This window comes from Nipponia nippon, unplaced genomic scaffold, assembly GCF_047370975.1.
Source record: "Nipponia nippon isolate SJK-2023a ecotype South Korea unplaced genomic scaffold, ASM4737097v1 scaffold_4, whole genome shotgun sequence".
In the NCBI taxonomy this organism is placed as follows: Eukaryota; Metazoa; Chordata; class Aves; order Pelecaniformes; family Threskiornithidae; genus Nipponia; species Nipponia nippon.
Window position 1 is genome coordinate 62659699 of NW_028262358.1, and position 25945 is coordinate 62685643.

Sequence of the window (25945 nt, forward strand, 5' to 3'; positions counted from 1 at the left end):
TGAGGCATCCACATGAGCAGACTTCATGAAAGTATATTCCCCAGTGGAGAAAAAGCTGACTGGAGCTAGATAAATGCTCTTTGAGAGTAATGCAGAAGAAAGCCTGTGACTGACTGTTCTGTAGTTTGCATTTCTGTAGCTCTGAACAGGATGTGTCATACAGAAATGACTCCTGAATTTACCGCAGCCATGATAAGAATTTGACTTCTCTTTTTAGTCGCTTTCTAAAGTAAAGAAGCACAATACAAAAAGCTGTAAATGTAGCAAGTGACAACAGAATGAAACAAATTGCGTTAAAGCCTAAAGGATCCAGTGAAAAGTAGAAAAGCCTTAATACATCATTTAGCACCATTATCCTCGGTAAATTTTCCCATCTGTTATGGTCTTAAATAAAATCAATTTAGGCAATTGAAAGTTTCAGTTTCACGGCAGTTTGTTTTCTGTTGTCTCTCAGGAGAGAAAAGCTGAGTTTTATGCGTATTCTGTGGTGCAGGTCATTTAAAACTTGTTCCTTTTTTTCCCAAGCCCTTTGGAACAGTCGCTGTTTAGAACTGCTGTATTTGCATGCATAGGTAACCTGCAAGTTGTATTTGTAAGTTACACCCAAAGAAACTAAAAAACCTCAGTGGCTCAACAATGACAGGGATTTTGCATGTTTGTGGTTAATATAATGGCAGTTATTGCTGGGATTCCTGTCTTTCATTGTAGGCTCCTTGCTTTAGATTGCCCCAGAACATCCACGGTCCACAGTAGTCTCCTACCGCTTCTTTTGTATGGCTTCTCTGGGGATTTATATTCAACAATACAGACGCACTCAGAAGTACAGCATTTGTTAGAATGAGATAGACGTATGAAGCAGTCAGTGAAGTCATCTTGCAGAGCAGAACGTGTGTTTGACAGATGATAGCAGAATCTGTTTTGACAACTGGGGAATTTTCTGGTAATCGCTGATGGGTAGATTTCTGTAAGAAGTTTGTAATTGTTTGTATTCCAAGAGAAAATGAACCTCGGGCTAAGCTTGACATGCAAGCACAGGATGCTTCTTTTTAGTGTATATTACTTTTTTTCCTCTGAGACCAAATTTATTCCTTGACTGGAGCAGATATAATCCTTCTTTCGGTTATGAAGAGCTGCTGATCAACTACTAACAACGGCATGCCAGAGTTGAATTCTCTTCTAAGTCATGTGTGCCTTTATTCATAACCTCTGGGATGAGTTTAGATGCAGCATGGGGCTTAAAGGTTTCACACAGACTGACTCATTTGAAGTCAGTGGGAATCAGCACTCTTTCAAATCCCACAAGAAATGGACGTTTTCATTTAGGAACTAGATATCCGTATAAAAATTCGGCTCTGCGTTTCTCCTTTACTGTAATAAAGTAAATGAGTTGCTCTGGGACTTGCTTGCTGATGGCATCAGTGGATGTCTCTTGCAGAGAGTACAATCTGGGTGAGTAAGCAGCCGGTGCTTTCAGTGGTGAAGGCAGCTTTTCAGTGATGTCTTCACAGAAGGGTTATCCGCAGCTTTTGCAGAGAGTTTTACCTGATATTCTTCCCCTTTACACGATACCTGTCTTATACAGGTATAACGCTGCTTTCAGTAAAGTCTTTCTGGCTTACTAGGGACTATAGACTGAAACCTGCAGCCTGTGAAGTGTGAAGATGCAGGTTAAATAATTATGAAGAGTTGAAAGTCCTCCAGCACCTTCCCATGGACTTACGTGCTTCCAACAGAAGTGTCTTCTGCAGTGTGCAAGAGTGCTCAGGTCAGTCGTCCGACCGTAGCACAGAAAGCTCTGGGTGTGAACAAGGAAGACTCAGCGATGTACCAAGGAGAAAGGAACGCTTGTACCACTGTAGGAATTCATCTGTGGTTCTGAAGTGGGGCCCTCGTGCTCGGGATAAATTTAGCCAGTTATGTTGACAGTAGCAAAGTGCTTCATTGAACTCCAGCGTAGGGGCACACCCGTAAGATTAAAAGCTCCTACTTCTGCTGCTCCACATTCAATATGATTTTTACAGCTATGCATGCTTTTAAAAGCATGGCACTACTGTTTTTTCCCTCTAGAAAAATATCTCTGAGGGGAAACATGCTAGATGTGTGCCATGATTTCATGTTTTATTGGTTTATTACTGCCTTTCAATGCAGTAGCTAAGATAAGGTTTCTCGGCCTTTTTCCAGGAACCTTATGGGTGATTCATACGAAAACGGACTGACTTTAATCTGGATGTATGTGTGCTGACCACTGATTCTGCTTCCACATGCTGGCAATAACATGGCATGCTGGTGAAAGCCAGGTTTCTGGTTGTGTGCCGCACCCTGTCTTCGCTCACTCCTTGCGGCTCGTGCCATCAGTGAAAGTGACGTGTGGCATCTGTGGGGGAAGGCAGAAGCTGTTTGCCTCCTGACCACAACCTTGTCTTCCAGATCACAGCTGGAAATCAGAAGTTTTTGCCAGGCGGTTGGCGTGAAGACCTGTGAATCCTTCCAGGTCTCCTTGGGAGCGGAATTTGGTCAGTTCCGAACACCGTCACCATTCCTGGGTCAGGTGCAATTGCAAAAGGCTCAGTGATGCTGTCCTCCTCACTTTCACTAGAAAAGAAGTGGTTGTTACCTGTGTAAATAAACTGGAGTCCTGTTTATTTATGCTCTCTGTTTCCTTGAGGTCAGTTCCAGTTTTTGTCTTCTGCAGAGCTGAACTCCACTGGTACTTCATGTAATAATAAATATACTTCATATGGACACTTGGAGTCCTTTAACATATGGTCTCTTACGAGGGTTTTCAGTGACCTTGAAAATCACGCAAACTGTTGTGCAGAAATTATTTTCTTTGCTTATGATCCTGAAACTTATTCCAGGAGATAAACTTCCCTGATTAATTCATACAAATATTTGTATATTATGTGCATTTCAAGACTGTGAAGCCCATGCGACTTTGCCTTCCACAACTGTTTTTTATGAGTTAATTAGGAGAGGAATAGAACTTCTTGAAGATTTGGGTTTTTTTTTTTATTTATTTTGAGACTGTAACTCAAAACCTTGGTGGTTCTAGTTTCATTTTATTTCTGCTGGAGTGTTTTATTCCTTTTATGTCTTTCGGGGCTGTCATTGAATTTGGGAGTTCTCCTGATTCATCAGCCAGCAGTAACAGCTCTAGGTATAGTGAGTATTGCACATATGAAGCATAGGAGAGATTGGCAGGGCAAACAAAAAAAGTGGCACTTCCAAAATATCCTGTACGGTTATAGCATTGCTTTACAAAGCAGGATTTATTATTTTTTTTTGAAAGGGTCCCGGTAGAAAGGGGAAAGAGTGTGTTCCCTAGTGCTGCAGCTCTAAAGGAAGGAGGGGAGAAAAGGCATTATCCTTGCGAGAGCAGGCTGATGTGGGCAATGCTGTTATCTCTGAGGAAGCACTGGGATCTTGCAGCACTGCTTGCTTCTAGTCTGTTCTTGAGGGATTATGTTCTTTCCTACCCCTAGATCAGAGCGAGCAGAGGACTGTTTTTTTCCTCTTCTACTTGCTCTTATGGACAAAAGGCAGCACGTGGGTACCCTGACTTACTACAGCCATAGAAGGCCATCTCCGGGGGTGAAGTCTGAACTTCACGTGGCATTGCTGAGTCCAGGTCTGTAGCTGGAGAGAAGGCACTTCTTCAGCCTCTCAGCATGAGGGAGGAAGGCCTCTGCTGTGGGCTAGAGCTGGGGATGGGTGGTGTACGCTGCATTCTGGACAAGCCTTCTCCTAGACCCTGTATGGGCAGCACTGTCCAGGGTTGAGGCTGCAGGAGGCCGCCCAGCCCAGCTGTTCTAGCAGCTTTTTGCTGGACCAGTCTCGGGGTGTATGGCAGAACTCTGCCTGCAGATGAGTTTTCAAGTGTCTCGTGGGCTGGATTTAGCTCCCACTCAAAGAACTTGTATTGAAGCTTTACTCGGATGCACTTATTTCTTCGAGGCTTAATAACAACAGAAGTTTGTGGAGGTCGTTAAGTATGAAGTGGTTTTAACTTGGTTTAAATACCTCAACGCACTTGGGCATATTTCACAGTTTTGAGGAAAATGGAGAAAGTGTTAAAAGTATGCATTCTAAAAGTGTTCCACAAAAGAAGCAAGAAAATAAGGATTCTTGCCAGTAATCCTGTTACCAGAACCCATGATCTCCCTTTTCCAGCTGATGCAAGAAGGCCAAAATGCAGTAAAAGTGCTAGGAAAATAGACTAATCTAAGGCAAGAGCTTCTGTAGCAAACCCTGCCAGATGGGTGTGTAACTGGAAAACTTCCAGTCCCTTTTGTTGCTTAACTGCTTGCATTTTGGTTATTTTTCTGCAGTGTCCCAGAAGTGTCTCTGCTTTGAACGATCAGTGTGTTGACAACCTGATATTTTGTCTCTAATTTCTTCTCTGTTCAAGTACTTTAATAGTAGCTCCAGTGGAAAAATTTCCTGGTAGGCAGACTTCCCAAGCCTTGCGTGGATTTCAGTTTATGGTGTGGCTGGTTGCAAACTGGCAGGTGCCTGTCTTCAGGATTTCATCCAGTTCATAAGAAGTTATTTATTCCTTATCCATTATGAATTGCAGCCATTGATCGAGAGCTACTGCCATAGCAATTTCTAGCTGTACTTTTGGAGTAGAACTGTCTCAGACTTCCAGCACTAAAAGGCCTAGTTGACATGGCATATTTTCAAATAATCTTTAATGCTGATAAATAAATAAGTACAAGTAAGGTGACAGTTACTGCAGTATGCATATTGATATCAGAAAAGAGAATTCTCCTCCTCCTGAGAGTATACTGCTGCCTCCCTCTAGCTGCAGTGCTACGTAGGGTAAGAAGATCATAAAATCCATTTTTGTATGCACTTACTCTCAATAAGTAGGACTGCTGGAAGAGTTGGGTATATTGTATCCCTTTGAGGTGCAGTCCCATGGCAGCTTAAGTGGTTGAAAAACTGGACTAACACACTTCTCCCTGGTGTTGCTTTCGGCGTTCGGAGAGTTAGGTGATGAGGTAGGTCAGGGAGCTGACCTGATTGCTAACTCAGCCCTTTATTTCTTTCTGGTTAGCTTTCTGTTGACTAAGTTCTCTGAGCTGAGCATGCGTTCCAGTGGACAGACCAAAAGCAGGACCGCAGCGACCTGAGTTGAGATTGCCTAAAGGTGTGGTTTCATGTTATTCTTGATCCTGTCTCATCGTGGGTTGCCTCATATCCTTTCCTCTTTCGGTAAGGGTGGCTAAGGAGCATATTTCACATTGGCTGTGCCAGCTGTTTGTGCTCTCAGCCTGATGTTTTTCAGAAACTTCCAGTTTACAAGAAGTCTTGAAAACATTGTTTGGGTTTTGCTCTGGATTGGAACAAAAACTTCAGGACATCTCATCAGCTGAACGTTCAAAGATTCTGCCGCTCAAATTGAAATTTGTGACCGCATCTCTGCTAGCAAATGAGAGCATTCATGGATACGAGAGTTCAGTTGCCTGTGCTGTTAAGTTGTTATCACTTCTGGCATGCTTTTAGCCTGGGCCAGCTAGTAGAGTCTCAGTGACATTCCCAGTGGCCAGTCTGAAGGCAGCAACCTGAGGCTAGGAGAATTTAAGGTGGATGTAAGCCATTCCAGGCCACTTGGTCCTCACGCAGAAGTGGGGTCTGGGGCACGTTTAATCAATCAGCGTCGCTTTACTAGTTTCCTAGTTTAGGTGTAATAAGTGTGCTTCTTGTTCAAGGTTCTTGAAGAGATTTGAAGCTTGCTTTGACAGCAGAGGATGTGCGGAGTTGCAGTGCCATGTCTGTTCAAGGAGGTGGGTTAAAGATATTGCATCTGTGAACGCACAATTCCAGCAGCTATCTTAGCTTCCAAATTCACAGGCTTTCTTGGAGCCCTTAAACTGAATGAAGGGCAGTGGGCAGCTATTGCAGGTCTTAGGCCTCAATAGTCATCAAGCAAATAATCTGCTAATACGTGCTGTCTGTTGAAAAGGAATCCTTCCAAAACACACCTTATAGAACTAGATTGCAAGTACAGCATTTATGCGTCTTTTCCAGCATGGATCATTACCTGCAGGTAACGTGCAAAAATTCATGACTGAATATGATGTAAAAAGTGTATTTTCCATTTTAGTACATTTGGACTTTCAATCCAACTGTAAGGCATAGCTGAGAGAGCACCTCTCAGTTCCTGTTTTGATAAAAGATATAATATTTCCAGTAATTAATTTCAGCATAATATAACCACTCTTCATTACTGCAGTTATACTGAAAAGCCTTCAGAAACAAATGAAGTTTCAGGAGCTTAATTTGGACTCATGCTATTGTAAACGATTTGTTCAATGCTGGCAAAATAGGTTTCATGGTTTAATGTGCTGGCCTTTGTATCTAGGTATTTTTGGACAAATCTCAGTACTCCTCAAAGCGAAAGAGTGGTTGCTCTCCTCAAAATGAATGGGTGAGTAGGTGGTGGCTGTTGTAACTTTTTTTTTCAGTGTCTCAAATGTTTCTTAATTCTAAAGATTCTCTTTCTCCTCTTTAGAAGTTGAAGAAAAGGCTGAAACATGAGAATTTAAATGTTAATACTGTACAAGTGAAAAGAGATGCATTTCTTACCAGCTGTGTTGCTTATTTAGTTTGTGTAAAGCTGAATATCTATTTCGCTGGCAATTATTCAAAGACTTGCATCTGTGTAGCTTTCCTATTCACATCGGTAATTGTTGCAGGAAAAAAAGAGTTCTATATTTAGCATAAATGACTGTTATCTTACCATTTCATCACTTCAGCTTGAATGGAGCTTGAAGCCTATGTTGAATCTTGCAGTTTGATCTTGCATACTGAGTTATTTTAGTTAATTGGTACCAGGCCACTTGGAATACTAATTGAATTCCAGAAATTATTTGGAATGAAAACATTTTTACCCATACCTAGAATACAGAAGGAATGGAAATACAAGATTAAGTAAATAATCTGTTAACTATGCAAATGGTCATTCCTACCATTCTGGCTCTACTAACCTATGCCAGTCATCAAACTTTCTCTTGAACCCCTGATTTAGCCAGTTGGAATTGATGAATTCTTAAGCCTCTTCTAGTATAATTTCCTTGGGTCAGTTGCGGGCTAGCTAGTGTGAGTTTTTGCTATCTGCTGTGATTCAAGAAATCTAGGTGATGGATTAGTTTGTAGTCTGTTCTCAAATAAAATGTTTGACTGTGTGCCTGTTCTTTTGGTCCTCGTTCTTACTCAAAAACATGATGCCGTGCAAGACACTTAAAATGTATAACCTCATTTGTAGCTATGGTGCTAGTTCTGTTTCAAAAACTGCTACTGAACAATAATTTTTTTTTTTTCTAAAGATGGAGTTTGGCACTGTGCTAGCTCAGTGAATGTCTATATATAAATACTTCAGAATCAAATTCAACACTTACAGCGCTCCAAGTGTTTTATCTTCAAGTTGCTTCTACCAGCTATGATGCTGGCCGTTCCCGTTTCTGAGTAATACGTCTACTTGTGGATTTCATCTATAGATCCTAAAGCACTTTATAGAGGGAACAAATAGCAAGCTCATAATTTTAAGGATAGTGAAACCAGAAGGACAGGGAGTAAAGCGACTTGCCTGAGGTTTGGCAGTAGACTGTAGCTAGAGCTGAGGAGAGAACTCAGGTTTCCTGAGTTTGTGAGCTAGATCAGATGTGCTGCTGCTGCGATCCTCGGTGACTTAAATATGAGTCATTTCTGTTAAGAAGACAAGAACGTCAATGATCCTTAACATCAAATCAGAAGAAAAGTTTTAAAAACTCTTACACAGTGGTTGGATATTAGATTCTACTGCAGTAATGCTAAATCAGTGCTGTAGCAAAATAAAAGCAGCTTTTGGTACTGGAATCATGTGCAAAGATGGCTTGCCTTTGGGAGTAAAGTTTGAGCATTCGTGTAGTCATAGAGTGTGACAAGCAACAGTAAGTCGAGGCCATTCTTTTTGCTGTAGAACTGAACTGAATGAGAATGAAATCATAGCTATCGCAGGCCACCTGCAGTTGCCATTGACAAAGCCAAACGTGCGGACTTGCTTATCAGACCTGTTTAATCTCGTTTTGCAGCAATTAGCAGCCATCATGTCAAGCGTTAAGAATTTGACTCGGGTGAGTCACATCCGTTTTCTGTTGTGGGATGCAGTAGTGCAGTTACTTGTGAGGCTGGGCAGTCGGCACTGCCTTAGCGGCAGGTGGTGTGGTGGTGTGAGCAGTAGTAAGTTTAGGCACGCAGTATTTTCTGTATTGGTTTGCAAATTGATAGTTGCTTCTCAGGAAATTGGAGTGTGAAAATCCAGGAACTTAAATACTAAGTAAGTTCTTACATGCACACAGGCAGTTACTTTGGTAGAGCAACTTCTGTAGAGCTTTGCCCTCCTCAACAAGAATAAGGCATGTGTCTCCTCCTCTCCCCTTTACTGGTACTTTCACTCTTACCCTGGCAGGCTTGAAATATGACGGGAAGCTATTTGATCTGTGGATCTGTGCAGCGATTGGCTAAAGCAGAGAGTCATATCTCAAATTCTGAGATTAATTTCAAACTTGATCTGTGTAAAAGGGAGATGAGCTTAAGCTGAATAAAGCAGCCTGGATGAATCTGTGTCTGTGTGAACGTAAAGATGTTCTGGTTCTAATAAAGCTGCTATGCCACTGGTTCCAAACATCCAGTGATCGTGCACTGCGTGCCTAAATGAAGAAGCTGGATCAGAATCACAACTTGCAGGAAAAACTAGCGTACTTCAGCTTTGAGTATGTCTCCTAAATTAATTTAAATTTTGTAAGCCTAATGTTCTCAAAATTTTAGCTTTTCCAGTTTTCCCTAGATGAGAGCTACACTTTATTTTATCAAAAACTTTTGTAATTATTGCCCTCGGGAACTGGTGAGAGATGAGGTTTACAAAAGGACAGCCATTCCAAACTTTCTTGTAGCTAGCAATAATGCTTGCACTGTAATCAAACTTGTACGTCTGCAACCGTACACAAGGCTGCAACTTTGCTTCTTTCTGCTGACGATCAACTCCTCGTCCTTGTTAGCTTCTAACAAGGCCCTTTAAATTTTTAAAAGGATTCCAGGCTTTTGTGTCACAGGGCAAGATTACTTAAGTTCACACTGTGGAGCGCTTTGCAAAGTGGGATACTGATTCCAGCTACGTCTTTTGTGAATTGTTGCGATAGAAGTAAGCAATAGTGCCATATGCCATGTTAGAGACATATGTCAGGTTCTGATGGAGGGTTGTTTTTTTAATTTCTGAATATTCCAAATGATAGTCTCATCTTTAAATTTGAGAATTTATTTTCTGTGTGAAGCAGATACTTTTATGCAGTGGTTTTGGTGGAGCCCAGGGGATCTTTCAAATTAAGTTTAATCAGGTCTACAGTGTTTACTCTGCACTTTCCCCGTGTTGACTGAAGTAAATTGATTTGTATGGCTGAGTGCTGCAGGTGGTACAAAGGATTCGGTTTTTTCCCTGCTAAATTGCAAGGAGGGCTGCATGCAAAACTCATGCTTATGACTTACGGATCAATAAGGTCTGACTAAACCCTGGGAGCATTGTCCTACCTGCTTTCAAATCATGTTAGACTTGTGAAGCTTTAGTACTAGTGTTGAGTGGAAAGAGCAATTTAACTGTAATTCTGTAGCTTTCTTTTGTTGATGAAAGAAAGTGGTGGTGGTTTCTCTTTTTTTTGTTTTGTTTTAATTTTTATTTTTTCTTTTTAAAAAGAAGAGCTGGAAATGGATAAGGTATATTAGGTATGGGAGCAGAGACTAGTATATCTTTCTGTTTTTCAAGGATTTGTTTTAAATGGGACATAAATAGGCTTTCTAAGGTGCAGATGAGTAAGAAAAATTAGAAATCATCTTTCTAATTTAAACAATGTTTAGGACATTGCATGTAGACAATAAATCGTAATAAATTCATGTGCTAGAGATGGTGAATTTACTGTTGTGCCTGTAGGGAAAGAACGCACTCTGCTACCTGGAAACCTGTGAGCAATGAAGCAATTGATAAACTAGTATTTATATGGGTTTATTTTGAGAAATATTGGTCAGTGTAGTCACTAGACCCATTTTAAAAGCAAATGAATAGACAGAGACACAAAAGGACTAAATGCTGCTGGGCATGCTTATTTTCCAATCTGTTAGGATGCCTAACAGAGGTTAGAGCTATTATGAATAAATTTCTGAAAACCTCATGGGAGTAATAACTAAAAATCTCAGGAGTTACTAGGAAAGAAATAGAGGAAAAACTAGAAAAGCCACTTGCTGTATAAATCTGTGATGTGTCATATCTTTATTATTGCATGCATCTCTGTTCATCTCATTTCAAAAACTGAATTTGTAACTTGGTGGAAGACACAGATAAGGGAAAAAAGGATTTTCAGAAGCATTCATGGAATTGTTTCCATGCAGATGGAGACTGAATAGATACGGTCTCTTCAGAAGGAAAACAAAGGGAAAGGTGACATAATTTAAAGTCAGGAACGGGAAGGAAAGAATGATTAAGGAACAATTACTCATTTTTAAGTTTTGGCCTTCTAGCTCTTACCTGCAAGCAACTTTAGAAGAAGCTAAAGGAAGCACTTTTCCATACAAGGACATAGTTAAATAGTCTTCAAAAGGACTAAAATTCATGAGGGATGGGTTTGCTGAGACCTATTGTGCGTGGTGGACACATGAAATGACTCAGGAGCTGTTCGGGGAGTTGAATTTCCAGGAGCTTTAAGGATGTACCATGTGGCTCTGCAGTTGCCCTGTTTCTTTTCTCTTCCCTAGTAATTGCTGTTGGCAGTGGTAGAGATAAGATACTGGACCAGATGGACTTTTTGATCTGACTTAATGCTGCTGCTCTCGAGACCAAACTGACACAGTTCATTGACAGATGATGTAAATTTTCTAACTAATTTGCTAGACAAATGAAATTGTAAATGTTTTCCAGAAGTAGATGCAAATGATTATGATGAACAAGGCTGACCTATGTAATGCCAGGTGGGGGCAGATCATCAGCTAATACAACCTGATTCACAGAAGCACACTGGTTTATGTTGGGTGAGGATCTGGCATCAGTCTGGTATCTGAAATAGCAGGAAGACTGTCCGTAAGTGTAGTGCCACGTTGGCTTTGGGATGTGTTTTCTGTGCACTGTTGTGTGGCCACCTTGATGGCCTCCTTAGCTTTGTCACAGTGGAGCTCTGGGAGCTCTCCTGTCAGGATGCTTTGCTCTGGCAGTAGCTCTGCATCTTTAATTTGTGGGTCACCTTCAAAGTGAAGCCAGGGAGTTCAGTGTTTAAGCTCATGTTTTTTGAAGCATGAATTCCAGCAACCTGGAATTGAGACCTGTAGAGCAGAATCAAGAGGAGGGGGACTAGGATCCAATGATGGGTGTATCCGAGAGGACCTCCCTAGGATGTGCTGAGACCTTGTAGGTACTTGAGGCTACCTGGGTTCCGGTGAAATGAAGCTCATCTTAGCTTGGTTTCCTCTTGGTAGCTAGGCGCTGTAATGGTGGGGATATCCCTGGGCGTGCTTTAGCACACGCTCTTCACAGTCCAGTTTCTGACAACTACGTTTTTTCTCTTCGTGGTTAAAGTGGTGCCTGTAGGTATGTTGGAGGTGGATAAAAGCAGTGAAAAAGGATTTCTCTTGATGCAGCTGCTGTTAGTAAAGGATGCAAACTAATCATGGCTCTTTGAAGGGCAATAAATCTCTGGATATTTTTCCCTGGGACAATTTTCTGCCAGTGGGAAGGGGGTGGTTTGTTTTTAAAAGTTCTTATCATAACTTAATGCCTTTGCCCTTCAGTAACTACCTTTGACTTAAGCGGAAGAAAGTTTGGTTAGTATGGAGTACTTGTGAAAGCAACGTCCTTCATTACACCTCCTAGAGTGTAACTGCCCTGTAACTCAGGCACATGAGGAAGGTTTTGTAGAGGGTTCCTCTAGGAACTTCTTTTGGTTGGGGTGTGGGGGGGTATTATGCAACCCTTAAATTGTGCAAAAACACGGAAAGTACATCAGAGACATCTAGAACGTGCTGGAGTGAAAGGAGCACTTTCCATGGGACATCTTGTTTTACTCTTGTGCAATTTGCTTTCTGTGCTGAAACAAATTACAGTGCGGTTGAGCATGGTCTGAACAAATTTTCCATTTTGTCTTTTCATTTCACAGAAATTTGAAAGGGAAGCTCTCTACCCATTTTCATCCATCCAATCCAGATAAGAGCATTTTCTTGTAAAGAGTAAATAAAATGAGGTCTCAGGCTGCTGGAGGTGTTTGTTGTCTGTTGCTTTATTCTAAATATTAGTTTCTATATTTCATGAAAGCTCCTCTAATATATAATCAAAATTTACTAGATCAAACCTGTGTACACAGGCTGTTTGGAATACCTGCCATGTAGATATTAGCGTAAAAGCATTCCTATTTTACTTGATCTAAGTATCATTAAATTGTTATGAATGTATTTCAAACGTGAAGAACACCGACAGAGTGAGTTAGCGTCCTAATCATGTGAAGTCAGAAGCAGCAGTGCAGTATGGTTTTTGTTAAATGAGAATAGTGTGGTTTGCAAATACAAAAAGGGCAATGCAAATCATAGAAGAATGTAGGGTTGACAGGGAGTCCATGGAGTCGCTAATCCACCTTGAACTCCAGGGATGGATCAGGTACTGATGCCCCCATTCCACCATGAGGAATCCAATCTGTTATTGGAAGTTTCTGGTAGCAAGGAGTCTTCTGCCTCCCCTAAACCCTGCGTGGACACAGTTTCCTTTAAAGATAAACTGTTTTTCCCCAAAATCTGTTCTAAATCTCCTTTACTTTGGAAGCAAATGTATTCGAAGAGATGTTTAAAAAAACAAACAAACAAACAAACAAAAAAACCCCCAAAACAAACAAACAAACCAACCCCCAAAAAACCCAAACAAACCAAAACCCTACAATGTTATTCTATGTTTTAATTTAAAGTAAATTTTTATTTAGTCCTATTGTTCTTTTACAGTTCACAAACACAGGGAAATTTAATTGCTCTTCTGCTTGGCAGCAACTTTTTATGCAGTAAGGAGTTATCATATGACATCTCCAGCAATAATTTTGTTTTTTCCTCATAGACGAAACAGCTCTAGTGTGTTCAGTCGTTCCTCCTTAACCATGTGTCTTTAAATCTCTTCTCACTCTCATGTTTTGTTCCTTTCTTCTGGATACTTTGCCAGTTTGACTTTCTGCCTTCAGTTATGCCCCAGGTTGTGCCCAGTATTTCATTTGATGCCTTGTGAGTGCCAGGTAGAGGAGGATAATGATGTCTTGTGTTTTTTCATATGAAACTCCCTTTCACGCAGTACAGAATGTGGGGGTTTTTTGCAGTAGCCTACAGTGCTGGCTCATTCGTTCTGTGACTGCTAGTATGTGCAAAATATTTTTTTTTTTCTCTCCTTTCCTGTATGCTGTCTAGACAGTTTTACATTTTATTTCAGCACCCCTAAGCATAGGGGATAATAAATACTCACATTTACTGAATGTTGTCAGTCTCATTTCAGGACAAGTTCCCCTCCTGTCCTTCAGGTTGCTTTCCAAAGGGGTGCCACAGACAAATTCTAGCTGTGTTGACATACAAGTTGGGAATGCAAGTTTGACTTTGCACAGTTCTTTGTGGTATTGCGCTGCAGTTTGACACTGAATTATGGGTGAATGCTCTCATCGTATAAGGAAAAATTGTGTGTTTTTTACAGAACTTGGTGTTTATCTTAAAATATTCAAGAGCAAATTGCAAAAAGTAGGAGTGAGCAGTTTGAATTCCCAAATCCTGGATCCAGCCTTAAGTTTAAGCAACACAGCATATTGCCAGCTTAGTAGTTATGATCAGATACTTTAGATGAGACTTCTCATATCAGTTTTTTAAGAGAATATTAATTGTTATGATTACTTTGCAGCAGAACTACTAAGAATGTACTCCTTTCTGGATCAAGCCTAATGAATAAAGATTTGTGCGCTTTTTAAGAGATGATGGTGTTTTCTATCAGAAAACGTGGTGCGTGAGACTGGTAAGCCCTTGGGCATTTAGTTTTCCCAGTGTCTTTCTGTTCCTGGGAAAACACTGGACACAGCAGTGAAAATGCTACAATGTCGAGACTTTTGTGGAGAGGGTGGTAAGAACCAGGGATGGTAGATGTGTTTTGTACCTTTGGTTATGATGAGACTTGGGGCCTAAAATTCTCAAATACTGTATTATTTATGAGAGATATCTTCTTCTTAGGATAGAAATATTTTCTTGACTAAGTGAAGACATTTAACAAATGTGTTTGTTTATGTCTCTTAGAATACTTCTTCTTCCAAATTTTTGGAAGCCTGGGAAGATCCCCATTTTGTACAGGCATTCCAACTGCTGTTCGTCATAGTCTTGAAATACTATGTATTTATTTTTCAGTCTGTGCTTGCTGCTCAGAAATCTTCTATGTTTAAGCCATTTTTGGTATCACTAGATGGGGAAATGTTAACTCCCATCCTACATCTTCGGATTAGAAACACTTCTGAATTTTTTTCCAACAGCTTAATGGGCATGGCTCTGCCCTTCTTCAGAAGGGTCTACGTACTCTGCCTCAGTCTGTCTCAGCCTTCTAGTTTGGCTTGGTGCAGGTCACATTTCTACTAGAACCTGTGTAAAAATGAGCAAACTTCTTAACCAGAAATTGAAAGGAGTAACTAAAAAGACGAAAAGCTTTCAGATAGCACGAAGATATCTTAAGGAAAATTGCTTCCAGAAAATGCATGCTACTTATTAAAAGATATTTTAAAGTAACCCACAGAAGATGGCATTGCCAAGAGGATGAAGGAATGGAATGATGTCCTTTGAAAGGAGAACTTTTGTCCAGATGAGAAAACAAGTTAAAAACCCATGAACTATGGCAAAATAAATGTAAGCCTTAATAAGACAGTTTCCAAAAGACTTTGAGCAATACTCGCTGAAGATAGACTACAAAAAAAGCATTCTTGAATGCTTTGCCAACAGGGAGCAAGGTAGGGATTCTATGCAGTCAAGATGGAAAAGGAGGAATTGAAAGATGCAGCTTTCCTGCTATAATCTTAAGAAAGTCTTTCTTTAAAGGGGTAAGGCTGAGGACCTGCCTCAGATTTAAATTGTCAGAAGTTGTTTTAAAATAAGCTAATAAAACGAACAGTAACAACTCGTAGGAACTATGTGGTGATGACTCAAAAGTTCTCAAAGAGCTCCAGCTGAAACAAGCTGAGCTGTTAATTATGGTGTGTGACTTCTGCCTTTAGTTGCTGTCAGCAGCATAGGAAAGGGAGATGATAATGTCATACCAATAGGACAAATGGGCTGAAAATGCAAATAAAGAATACATTGCATAGACAAATGGATAAAATCTGGCAGTAGGGAAGAGTTGACATGGCTTTTTTTGTAGAGGGAAATCACACTTTTTTTGTGAGCCTGTACTTAAGGGTAATCTGTTTAAGACAGTATATTGGGATGTCAAAAAGCTTTTGATGGGACACCTTACCTTTAAGAGACAAAATGACTGGAGATGACATCTTTAAGAACCCATTCATCGGAAGAGAGTAAAGGAATGGAACAGAAGATTGTTTTTTCAATGAAGCAAGGTTGCCAGTAGAAAAATGTGCAGGTGAAAGGATTGCTTTGTACTTTCTTTTTGAATTAGGTTTTTCAGAGGATTTATAGCTGATCTGGAAACTTGCTGCTGCTGAACAGCATGATGGCAATGTTTGCTGATGTGCAGGCTCGTCAAAACTATAAAGAATTGGCTGTAAAGAATTGCAGAAAGTCTTATGGTACCAGGCAAATGGGCAGGTAAAGGAAAGTTAAAGTTCAGTGATAGTGAATGCAAAGTAACATATATGAAGAAAAGCAGCTCTCATTATTCACACAATATTAAGTGCTAAATTAGTTGTTGCTATTCAACTTTCTAGTGAACTCAAGCGTTTTCTGAAAATGTCTCTGAGACACTGGCTGAGAAAGGTCAGTCTTTATTTGCCCCATTCTTACAATCCCTGCAACATTGACTGCTGGCTTCTGGCAGAGAGGAGACGTTGAGCTAAACAGAGCTTTGATCTGATCCCTCTAGCTGCTGCAATGAAACCCAGCATTGGTTTTTGAAGCTTGGAGGTGGATCTGCCTAGACATTCTTGTCACAGTGAGCTGCTCAAAGAAGCAAAATATATAACCATGTTATAAATGAAAATAGTCAGATTTTATTAGAATAATTCTCTTCTTAGGTGGAGAAAACTTCAGGTCACTAAGACAGAAATAAACAGAACAGAATAAATGGAAATAAAAAGAACTTTTGATCAACTTTCCTCCTGCTCATCTTGTCCTTGAGGTGGATTGTTGTTTCCTGCCTTGGTTTTAATGAATTCTGTACCTTTGGAGCTGTAGCAACCTCTCTACAGTTCCTTTAGACTTTAGGAAATCTTTCCATCACCTCTGAGGCCTGGTCATTTGCTTTTTGTAGGACTCTCTTCTCTGAGCTCTTCTGTTGGCACACCTGTGGTCCCACAAGTACTTTCTTCTTGGGTAGTCTCAGTCACTTCTCCAGAGAATGAATAGTCACTCCTTCATCTCATGTCTTAAAGGCACATAACATGAAAACATAAACCAAAATAATCACACGGATACCATCATATTATTTATTTATTTGTTGGGGGTTTTTTGTATGTTTAAGATACTGTTCAGGCCAAAGGAGTGCTTGGTTTTAATTGACAAAAAAATTGCAGTGATGTAGATCCTCTGGACGAAACTTTTAAATCCAGAAGTACTGAGTTGCTACAGCTTGCCTTATTTTCCTTGACTTTTTCTGCTCTTGTGTTTGTACATTGTTTATAAATACATTAACATTTGGTACAGGTCCTAACACTTGTTAGCCCTGTAATGTGCTCAGGCCTTCAGCTGAGCCTCCTTAGTTACCTCTTTGAGCTCTGAGTATTTTTTCTGATGCAAAGTTTGGAGTTGAGATAATATTTAGTATTTGGTGTTCTTGGCATGAGAGAGCCTGTTTCACTGGGATTGATACAGATGCAGTGAGCCTGAACGTATTGAGGTTATTTTTAAATAAATGGCTCTTTGTTTGCTTGTCATCTTTTATTCTTGCCTAATTCTGAGTTCCTCCCACATGCATCAAGCTGAGAGTGGGTTTTCTTCAATTGTTGGGCGTTGGAATCATGTGATAACATCACAGTCCTTTGTCTTGGGCCAAGAGAAGAGTGGATTTTTTGAATCTCAAGCTTTCTTCTTTTTTCTTTTTCCTTCAGCAGAAAGCCTTTCTATATTGTTCCAGTTGTCTTTAGATCATTGATACAGTTGTTTAGATTTTGCTGTATAGTTTGCTGTGTTAATTCCTACACACTCCCCTTTCACGTTTGTCATCTACGTTTTTTCCCCCCCTCTCATTCCTTTTCTAACATCTGTATGAACTTTGTGTTACCAGTTACTTGCCAGCTTCTGCTGTTTTATTTCAGTAAGTACCCTCTGTTTTGCTCCCGTCAGCCTTGGAATACAGAAGCAAGAGTTTCTTTTCCCTTCACATCCTTGAAGCGTAGTGCAGTCAACAAGGCTGAGGTTTCACTCAGGCTCTCTCAGAACGCTGTGGGATCAGTTTTTTCTTCGCACCCCCTTGTCTGGATGGTTCTGCTTGGTGAAGTCTTGCACTTGCTTTTATGAGAATGATCTGAGCCAATTAGCTACAAAAGTTGGCAGGAATCGATTCACACAGGTTTTTCTAAGAAGCACCTTGATGCATTGTGGGAGAGAGTGCAAGTTTTGCAATGCTCCCATGTGACAGCAGAGCAAACACCATGGGTCGGTTAAACATTTGGGAAGGTGCTCTGGAACATTGTGATTTGTGGGCTATGAACTTTCTTGTGATTTCTGGTTTAAATTTATACAGGGGCAGCTTATAGTTGCTCTTGTGCCACACTGTCATCCTTTAGCTTAAGTAGTTCTTTCTTACCTTATCTATCAAGAAATCAGCAACTGTCAATGTTTTAAAAAGAGGAAAGGTTGCCTTTTAAGTGATTAGGTAATTTATTTTTGTTTTTCAGCAGATTCCTGGAGATCTAAACTGAGTCACATACAGAGTCTGTCAGTATGGGTATAGATGCTTAATTTGTATCTGTAATGAGGTGGATTGGGGGGTGTGTGTTTGTTTGTTTATTTTCTGTATTGTGCCTCGAGGAACTCTTCCTCCTGTGATGACATTATATCTAGGGTTCCTGAACAAGTGGATGTTGCATCCATGTCTGTATGGAGGATAAAATGTCCTTACCCACTGGACCAATATGTGACTCTCAAGCAGAAGTAGGGAGGTATTCTGTGGCATCCCTGCAGATATTGTGGTGTCTGGTGCCTTCTTTGTGTAGGACTTAGTGATTGTGTAGATGGAAAGTGAGATCATCTAACTGATCCGGGAGGCAGCTGATACTGCGCACTCACCCCACCCCTCCAAGCCAACAGATAGACTTACTTGGTTGTCTCGTTGGGTATTAACCACGCTAGATCTGATACTAACATGTGGGGGAGGGTCAGGACTACCCCTAACAGTAACAGCTAGCTGTTAGAAGAGCGTACCTGAAATGAAATCATACCTTTTGCTTGTGAGTCTGGGTGTAGAAGTTCACCTTAAATTCAAGAGAAGTTCAACTCAGTTTAACTATTCAGGGAGCAATGGGCTTAATACCAGTCTGAGGGTAACATGGTACTGTTGTATTTGAAGGTAACTTGTTGTTTTTTTGGGTAAGTATTAGGTGCCCTAGTTATTTCTTTCTCTACTTTGTGCTACACAGCATCCAGAAAGGAACACCCACCAGACTGCTGGGCTTGCGTTGCATCTGCTGGGAATGTGCGCTCAGAAATTCCCCTTCGAGCAGACTGCAGGACTGGCTCTGGTTTGTACTTGAGTGAGGCGGGATCTATGCTTCCATTTCATAAAAATGACACTACTTGAGCCAGGATTACTATAAGGATCCTGAACTATAATGCTTTACACTAGATAAGAACTAGCACATGTTTATCGCAAATCTCTCTCTGTCTTAGTGCCCTCGCGCATACTTTGCACATCAGTTGGAGCTTCTGCAAATACAATGCTTTTCCTCTAAATGTATGGCGTATTTAACCCACCTGTATGGTCATTACCTGCTTTTCCTTCCCCATATCCAAGCCTCAGGCACCTTTATAAAAGTTCTTTTTCTGGCTAGCCTCTCCCAGCAGACTGGCTCAGCTGGATGGGTTTCCTGGGAGGCCAGCCATTCCCCTGCGTTGAGGTGTTCTCACCCCAGTGGCTCCCATCAATTGCTTCCGGTCTTGGCGATGCAGGAGATGCTCTTGACAGGAAATGTCGGATGCCGGTGGTGCTGACAAGTCAGTGACGCTCCGTTTTGCAGGGTTGAACCGGAAATACAACGCTGTGCTGACGTGGTGCTGGGATTTCCAAAGCAGGTTTCCTACCTCATGCAGGCAATCTCTGGGTAAAGAGAAAGAGATCTGTGCCAAGCATAAAGACCCATGAAGAAGTTGAAGTAGATAAGGGTGTTGTTTGCTTGTTTCTGAAAGCTTACCCAATAGTAAATGTCGTCATGGCTTGTCGAAACCATTGTTGTTATGCTGAATGGAGAGCTGCTACTGCAGTATGAAAAACTCTTAGTGTTCAGACTGGCACTGAAATAAACTTTGTTGCAAGCCCTTTTCTTCCCCTGTCTCTGTCAGAAGAGTATCTTACCGTGTCTTTTAACCCCCAAGTAGAAAAGAACCCTAAATATTGGTCTGTCTCAGAAGTTGCCGTTATCAGCTTTCATTTTGCCCTGATTGATTGTGGGACAATGAATGTGAGGCAGTGGCCATGTGTTTAATACCAATTAATCAGAAGGTAATAGCAAATATAAACATTCATTAGTTTTATAGCTGCTCTGTTGTATTCGTTATTTTTCCTGGCAGCACTGTAGTAAGCAGGTAGTATCAAAAAGTAGGGTGTACGTGTATGGTATCTCAGAGCATTTGTTTAAACATTCTTCTTTGCCCTGTTGTATTTTAAACAATGAGTAGGAGATGAACTTTGACCACGGCATTTCATTTATCGCTTTCTTGGTGACTAAAGGCATTGGTAATAGCCAAGAGCAAAGGGCTTTATATGCACTAATGGACACTTACCCTTCTTGATCATGTCATCGTGTGTAACTTAAGTTTTTACCATTTCTTAAAAAAAGTTAATTAGTAGAGATTTTATGTGAAGCTCTCAGTATTTGCACAGATGGCTTAAAAAGAGCTGTGGATTTACACTGCAGGTAAGAATTGTTGGTAACGCAGTTGTAATATATGCCAGGCTTCACAGAGATGTGTCCTTTTCCACTTCTTCTCCAGGAAGAAGGGTCAAGTTGACTGCCTCCAGTTCTATCACATGAATCTGGTTTCCCAGGATAATGAGAAGCCGATTCCCAGCGTAGTGGTATTCTGTTCTCTTGAATGTGTTGATGGTGTCTTTTGAGCTATTGTTGGTATCGATGTTAGTTAGCCTGATAACGTAGAGTGTGACTGCTCTGTGGTTGTTGCTATGTCTGCAGCTCACTGTCTAGTTACCCAGCTAATGTGTAGGTAGGCAGCGTCATTACAGGCAGCTTGGTTGCTGTCAGCAGGCAGGTAGAGCTCAGGGTGGTTTAGGAAATGGACACCAAGAGCTTACTGAACAGACTGCTGCTGCGTTTACGCTGCTTCTGCTACCTAGGCCAGAGCTAAGCTCTTGTCTCATGCTTGTGGTACGCTTCAGTCACATCCATGTGGGCATGCCAGTTGTCTAAGGAGATGGGAGAGGTGGCTATGGCTAGACTTACTTTACTGTTTGTAAACTAGCAAGGCACAATAATTTACTATAAGATTTATTATAAGACTTTTTAGCTGTAATGCCAAAGATCACTAGCAAAGGTGAAGACCATACTATCCCTGTTTTCTTTAAATGGTATCAGTGATCTGTAACCAGGTCCACTTTCATGAGGTAGAGAAAGCGAAATTTAATCTTGTGCCCAAGACCAAAGTAAGGGATAAAATTTCTGTTCCACAACCTGTGGGTTGCAGGAATTGCAGTTCTTCCACTTTCCTGTGTCGTGCTCATGTTTTGCGCAGTGTGCTTCCATACCCACCCTGCTCGTTAGTCTGCTGGAGCCTGAACAGACTTTCTTTGCTGCAACATAGAAGATGTGCAAGAGCATTTGCAGTGAATTGTCAGTCCCTGGTCTTCAGAGCGCTTCATTCTGAGGGCTTAGGTGTTGAGAGGGCTCTACTCTGATTCCTGCACTTGGTCAATTAGTGTTTTACTTGCCTTGAAACTGAAACTGCAAATACTTTGATGAGTGGATTTTTTTCCAGTGTAACTGTAGAGATAATTCTGCCACCTTCATTGAAATACCATTTTGCCACTTGTGAAATTGTATTTTCCAGTCAATGGAAAACATATCTTTCATTGCAGCAGGCTGTTAGATTAATTTCATCTGGGAGAAATAAGAGTGAGAGCCTGATAAATGGGATTCTGGCAGCTTATGTATTGATGACCAAACAGTTCTTTTGGGATTAGCTAAATCCTGGCTCTTCTGAACTAGTGAGAATTTTGATGTATGTTTACTTGAGTTGGATTTGTCTTCAAAACCTCTTGCTCAGCTTTGCTAAACTTCTAATTGTACTTTATGTAACTGAATATAGTATTTAGCTGCATTATGGTGCGCTTGACAGTACGTTTCGGGTGCTTTTTAGGAATTATTACCACTACCTTGTTTGTTTGTTTGTTTGTTTGTTTTTTAAATGAGCTTCCATTTGCTGCTTTGTATTTGACTTCCAAATCCTTGACCAGTGCTCCATACACCGATCCTTCCTTTGGTCAGAGGAGTTTCTCTCCTGACATTGTGAAGGAAGATAGTCAGAAATGGGTCTGTCAGAAGAGTTGGTTTAGGGTATAGGGTTTTTTATTGGATAGACACCTGGTCTCAAAAGTGCACATACTTTTTGTGGCTTGTTGGAACTGCAGGTAAGAATTGGGCTGTTCCCCTTGAACACTGTGATACCAGCCCTGAGGGCTAGCCTGGACTTCAGAAATCTGTTCTCTTTGTCATGAATGACAACTTCATCTTAAAATATATAACTGCTGCAGCAAGAAGGGAAATTTCGTAGAAGTTAGACCTATTCTAAGGAAGATACTGCTTTATCAAATGAGATTATCCAGAAGATGTGGATTTCACTGAAGTCTTAAAATGTAAAGGAAGAAGATCCCCTTTAGTTACATAAGAAATATAAATACCATGACAGAGTTTATACCAGTATCTTAGTGTAATTTTTCTTACAAACGTTTCGCAATGCTAGTGAGAGCACGTTATCTTGCAAGGTTTGAGAATTAAGTCATGGTCAGTTGCGCAAATTTTCCTCCTGCTCAGTGTAACAGAAGCGTACCATAGACTTATAGTTGCTCAATATTAGACTTTTCTATGAATAAGAGTAGTTAAAAATAGAGCTTCTATTATGGCAACTTCCTAAAGAAAATAAACAAACAAGCCCTAATCTCACCCAAACAAAATAGAGTAGCAGTATTGTTATTCTTGTTTGGCTTTTGTGATGTCTCAGTTTCCTAAAATTAATGAAAGTCAGCATATGTATGATCTTAGCAATGTACTGCCTTTTTTATTTCAATAAAATGTATTTGATGGAATCCATATTGCAGATAGTTATGTGAAATTGGACAGAGGGAGATTCTTAGAACACAAATTATGAAACTTTTTCGAGAACATAATTTAATATTTTATTTTTGATGGGGAAAAGAATTCTTTTTTTTATACCATGTTAGTCTCCTCTCTTTTAATCTTGTTTCTTGAAGAGCCTAAGCTTGTATAGGCAAATGTTGTCTGTTCATCCCCCTATGTGTGTCTATCCGTTCTTCAGAATTTTAATAATTTCTAAGCCTGTAGGCCAGTTACAGTAAATTTTGACTGAAGAGTAGATGTCTCAAAGATGTTCCTTTTCAGCAAGTTGGAGAGACACCCTTGCTGCCTTCCCAGTTGAGAGCATGGCCACAAGGCCTATCTTTTATTTAATATCTTCATTACAGTTTTGATGATCTAAGGAAATAGGCAAGGTGAAAGTTGTGGTTGGAGGTAGAATCTCTTATTAGATCCATTAGAGTAGAGAAATTTGAGGATATGTAAGCTTCTTGCCTACAGAGCTTGTCTTGCTATCTGTCTTCTGTCAAAGCATCCACAGGAAGGGGAAAGCAGGGAGAGACACTGGAAACGAGGCTGCTTTTTTTTGTTCTGCTCTTAACAGAACTACATTTCTCTGATTTCCCCCCCTCGCCCTGTCGTCTTCTGAAAGAAGATAAAAAACTGAATTGGGTGAAGAGACAGAAGGGTGTTTGCAGGAGAGGTGGAGATGAGTCAGTTTTCTTGTTTTGCTCTCTTGATCCCACAAGATTTTTGCAGTGGAAATGTGCTGCCTCTTATAATAGAAGCCTTAACTATTTCTGCTGACAGTTTGTAACTGCCTCTTATTTTACATTGGTATGAATCTGGGCAAGTGAAGCACGCATTTTAAGAGAAATTGTGGACTACATTCCTTGTTCTGTAAGCGTTTGTGCATGTGCTTAATTTTATTCATGCAGGTAAAATTTATTATGAACAGAATTCTCTGCCCAATAAAGTTCTTGCTTATATGGGGGTTTCTATGGCTTTACATATTCACTCCCTCTTTCCTTCTCTTCTGCTGTACCTTGTCCTTTTCTCTCTCTCTAGTCTTTCTATATGAATCAAAATAGATCTGAATGGTAATTTGTATTGGAACTTTACTTTTGTCTATCTTTCCATTTACAGCTGTTTTATTCCAAAGTTCTAAGACAGAAACTATACAGTCTATTCTGCAGTGACGTACATATATTGCATGTATTTTTATTGCAACTTGCAAAAAATACACTTCAAATGACGTTTTTTTTTAATAAGGTCATCAATCATCATGTGTAGATTAACCAAACAGATTTTATTCTCCACAGCACCCAGTGAACTTTTTGCCTTTTCTTGATTAGTGATGTTTTACCCCTTTTACCTGAGGAAATAAATGTCTCATTTAAAGGAAAAAAGAGGGAGGAAGGAAGAAAGAAAAGAGAAAATTAAACCACATCCTGCTGAGTGTATTCAAAATTCAAACTTAACAGCTAAAATGGGGAAATCCCTCTAGATCTCTTATTTCCTACTTAAAATTGGGTCTTCTTATCAAAGCAAATTGTGTGAAGAGACATGGCGTAGAAGCATTTGGCTGTCAGAAATGTGTGACATTGACAGTTTTTCATTTCTTTCTGCAGATATTGCTGTCGTAGAGATGAGTGATGCCTTCCGTCAGCCTTCCCTGTTCTACCACCTGGGAGTCAGGGAGAGCTTCAGCATGGCTAACAACATTATCCTCTACTGTGATACAAACACGGAGTCTCTGCAGTCACTGAAGGTAGCTTTGAATGGAAAAATGGGGTGCGCTGGGGGGAGGTCACAGTTGGTCCAACTCTTGAAATGGGTCCTCTGTTTCCATAGGAAATACAGACACCACTTGTGGTTCACAAAAGTATAGCAAAAATTTTCTGAGGCCTGGAAAACATGGCCACAGTGAAATGCTGAAAAAGTCAGTTTAGTTTTCCCAAGAGAAAGATTTAGCTGACTTTATCACAGTCCATTAAATACCTAGGTGTTAAAGGGCTCTTTATGGAAACAGATGTTTGACAAATTTCAGGTGAGACATTGATGGGTTTATATTATTAATGGTTAAAATACATGGTTTTGTCATTCAAGGGCATTACTGGTGTTTGGGGTAAATTGTTACAGTAATAACAATTGGGTGAGAATGGTAGTGTGTAGGGGATGGCGAAATAATCCTTAATTGTTAGTTCCTGTGTAAAGTAGCAGTTTTCTGGCCAAACCTGATGGAGCCCCAGATGGACTGTGGTATGTCTTGCTGAGTTACAGCTGTTTACATCAGGTACCTGCAGGATTGCTGTGCTGGAGATTACCAGCAGCGTAGCAGAGTTAGTAAAAACAAAACTTGTGCCTGGTCCTCAGGGCCACAGTTCGCAGTACGGTAGGTTAGTTTAAGTCAAGATGCTGGTTTAAGATAATCTCTGGGACTGTGAATTGTGTCAGCCAAGGAGCTGATACTTGCTTCCTCCTGCTAACTTTAGTAAAGGTTTAGTAACTTCCATAGGGATGGGGGAGGGCAGGCAACTTGGATGGCAGTCTTTTCAAATACTTCCCCTCCCTCAGATTCATTGGCTCTGATCAAGAGGTGTTTTATGCTATTGCACTTCCATTCTAGGCATTGCTGAAAAGAAGCATTTTAGTAGGCAGCTTGGTGAGTCAGACTGCAATCTGGGCACTGTCGCCTCTCGTGGAGGGTTTGCTTCCACTGCTTCTGGCTAGTGCAGGGTATTTGGTTTTGATTCTGTCCCAGTAGTTGCAGCTTGGCCCTCTGTTGGGAGGGGGCATACCTTGATGAACTTGGTTTCTTCCCTCCAGATTTTCTCAGCCAACTGGACTAATTGCAATCCAATTATTTCCTTTTTTTTTTTTTTTTTTCAACACAAAGAGTATGCAGATAAAAGCCCTAAAAATAAAACTGCTAATGACAAAAGACCTCTCTGTGGATTGAATTCAATTATGCAAGTACAATGATCTACAGTATAAGCAGAGCAGAATTTCATTGTACTGGGTAAGGAGCCAAATACCCAACTCCCACTGAAAGTTGCTTGGAGTGAGACACCAGGCTTCCTTGGGCACTTGGGAGAACTTTTTACTGGTTTAGGAGCTGGACTTTGCAAACAGGTCATGTGTAAGGATCCCACTGATGTCAGTGGAAGCCCAGTTCTGCACAGGGAGGCTTGGATGTCCCAGTGGCCACCAGTACAGTGCCCACTGAA

At 40.6% G+C, this 25945-nt stretch overlaps 1 protein-coding gene across 2 annotated transcripts in view; it reads left to right on the forward strand.

The window, feature by feature from the left end:
• MAP3K5 (mitogen-activated protein kinase kinase kinase 5) overlaps window positions 1-25945 on the forward strand; it is a 107055-nt gene that overhangs the window by 7689 nt on the left and 73421 nt on the right. For both annotated transcript variants that reach the window (XM_087777412.1, XM_087777413.1), the window contains exon 2: window positions 24347-24486. In XM_087777412.1, the coding sequence (XP_087633538.1) occupies window positions 24347-24486 (140 nt within the window). The remainder of the gene's footprint in view (window positions 1-24346; window positions 24487-25945) is intronic.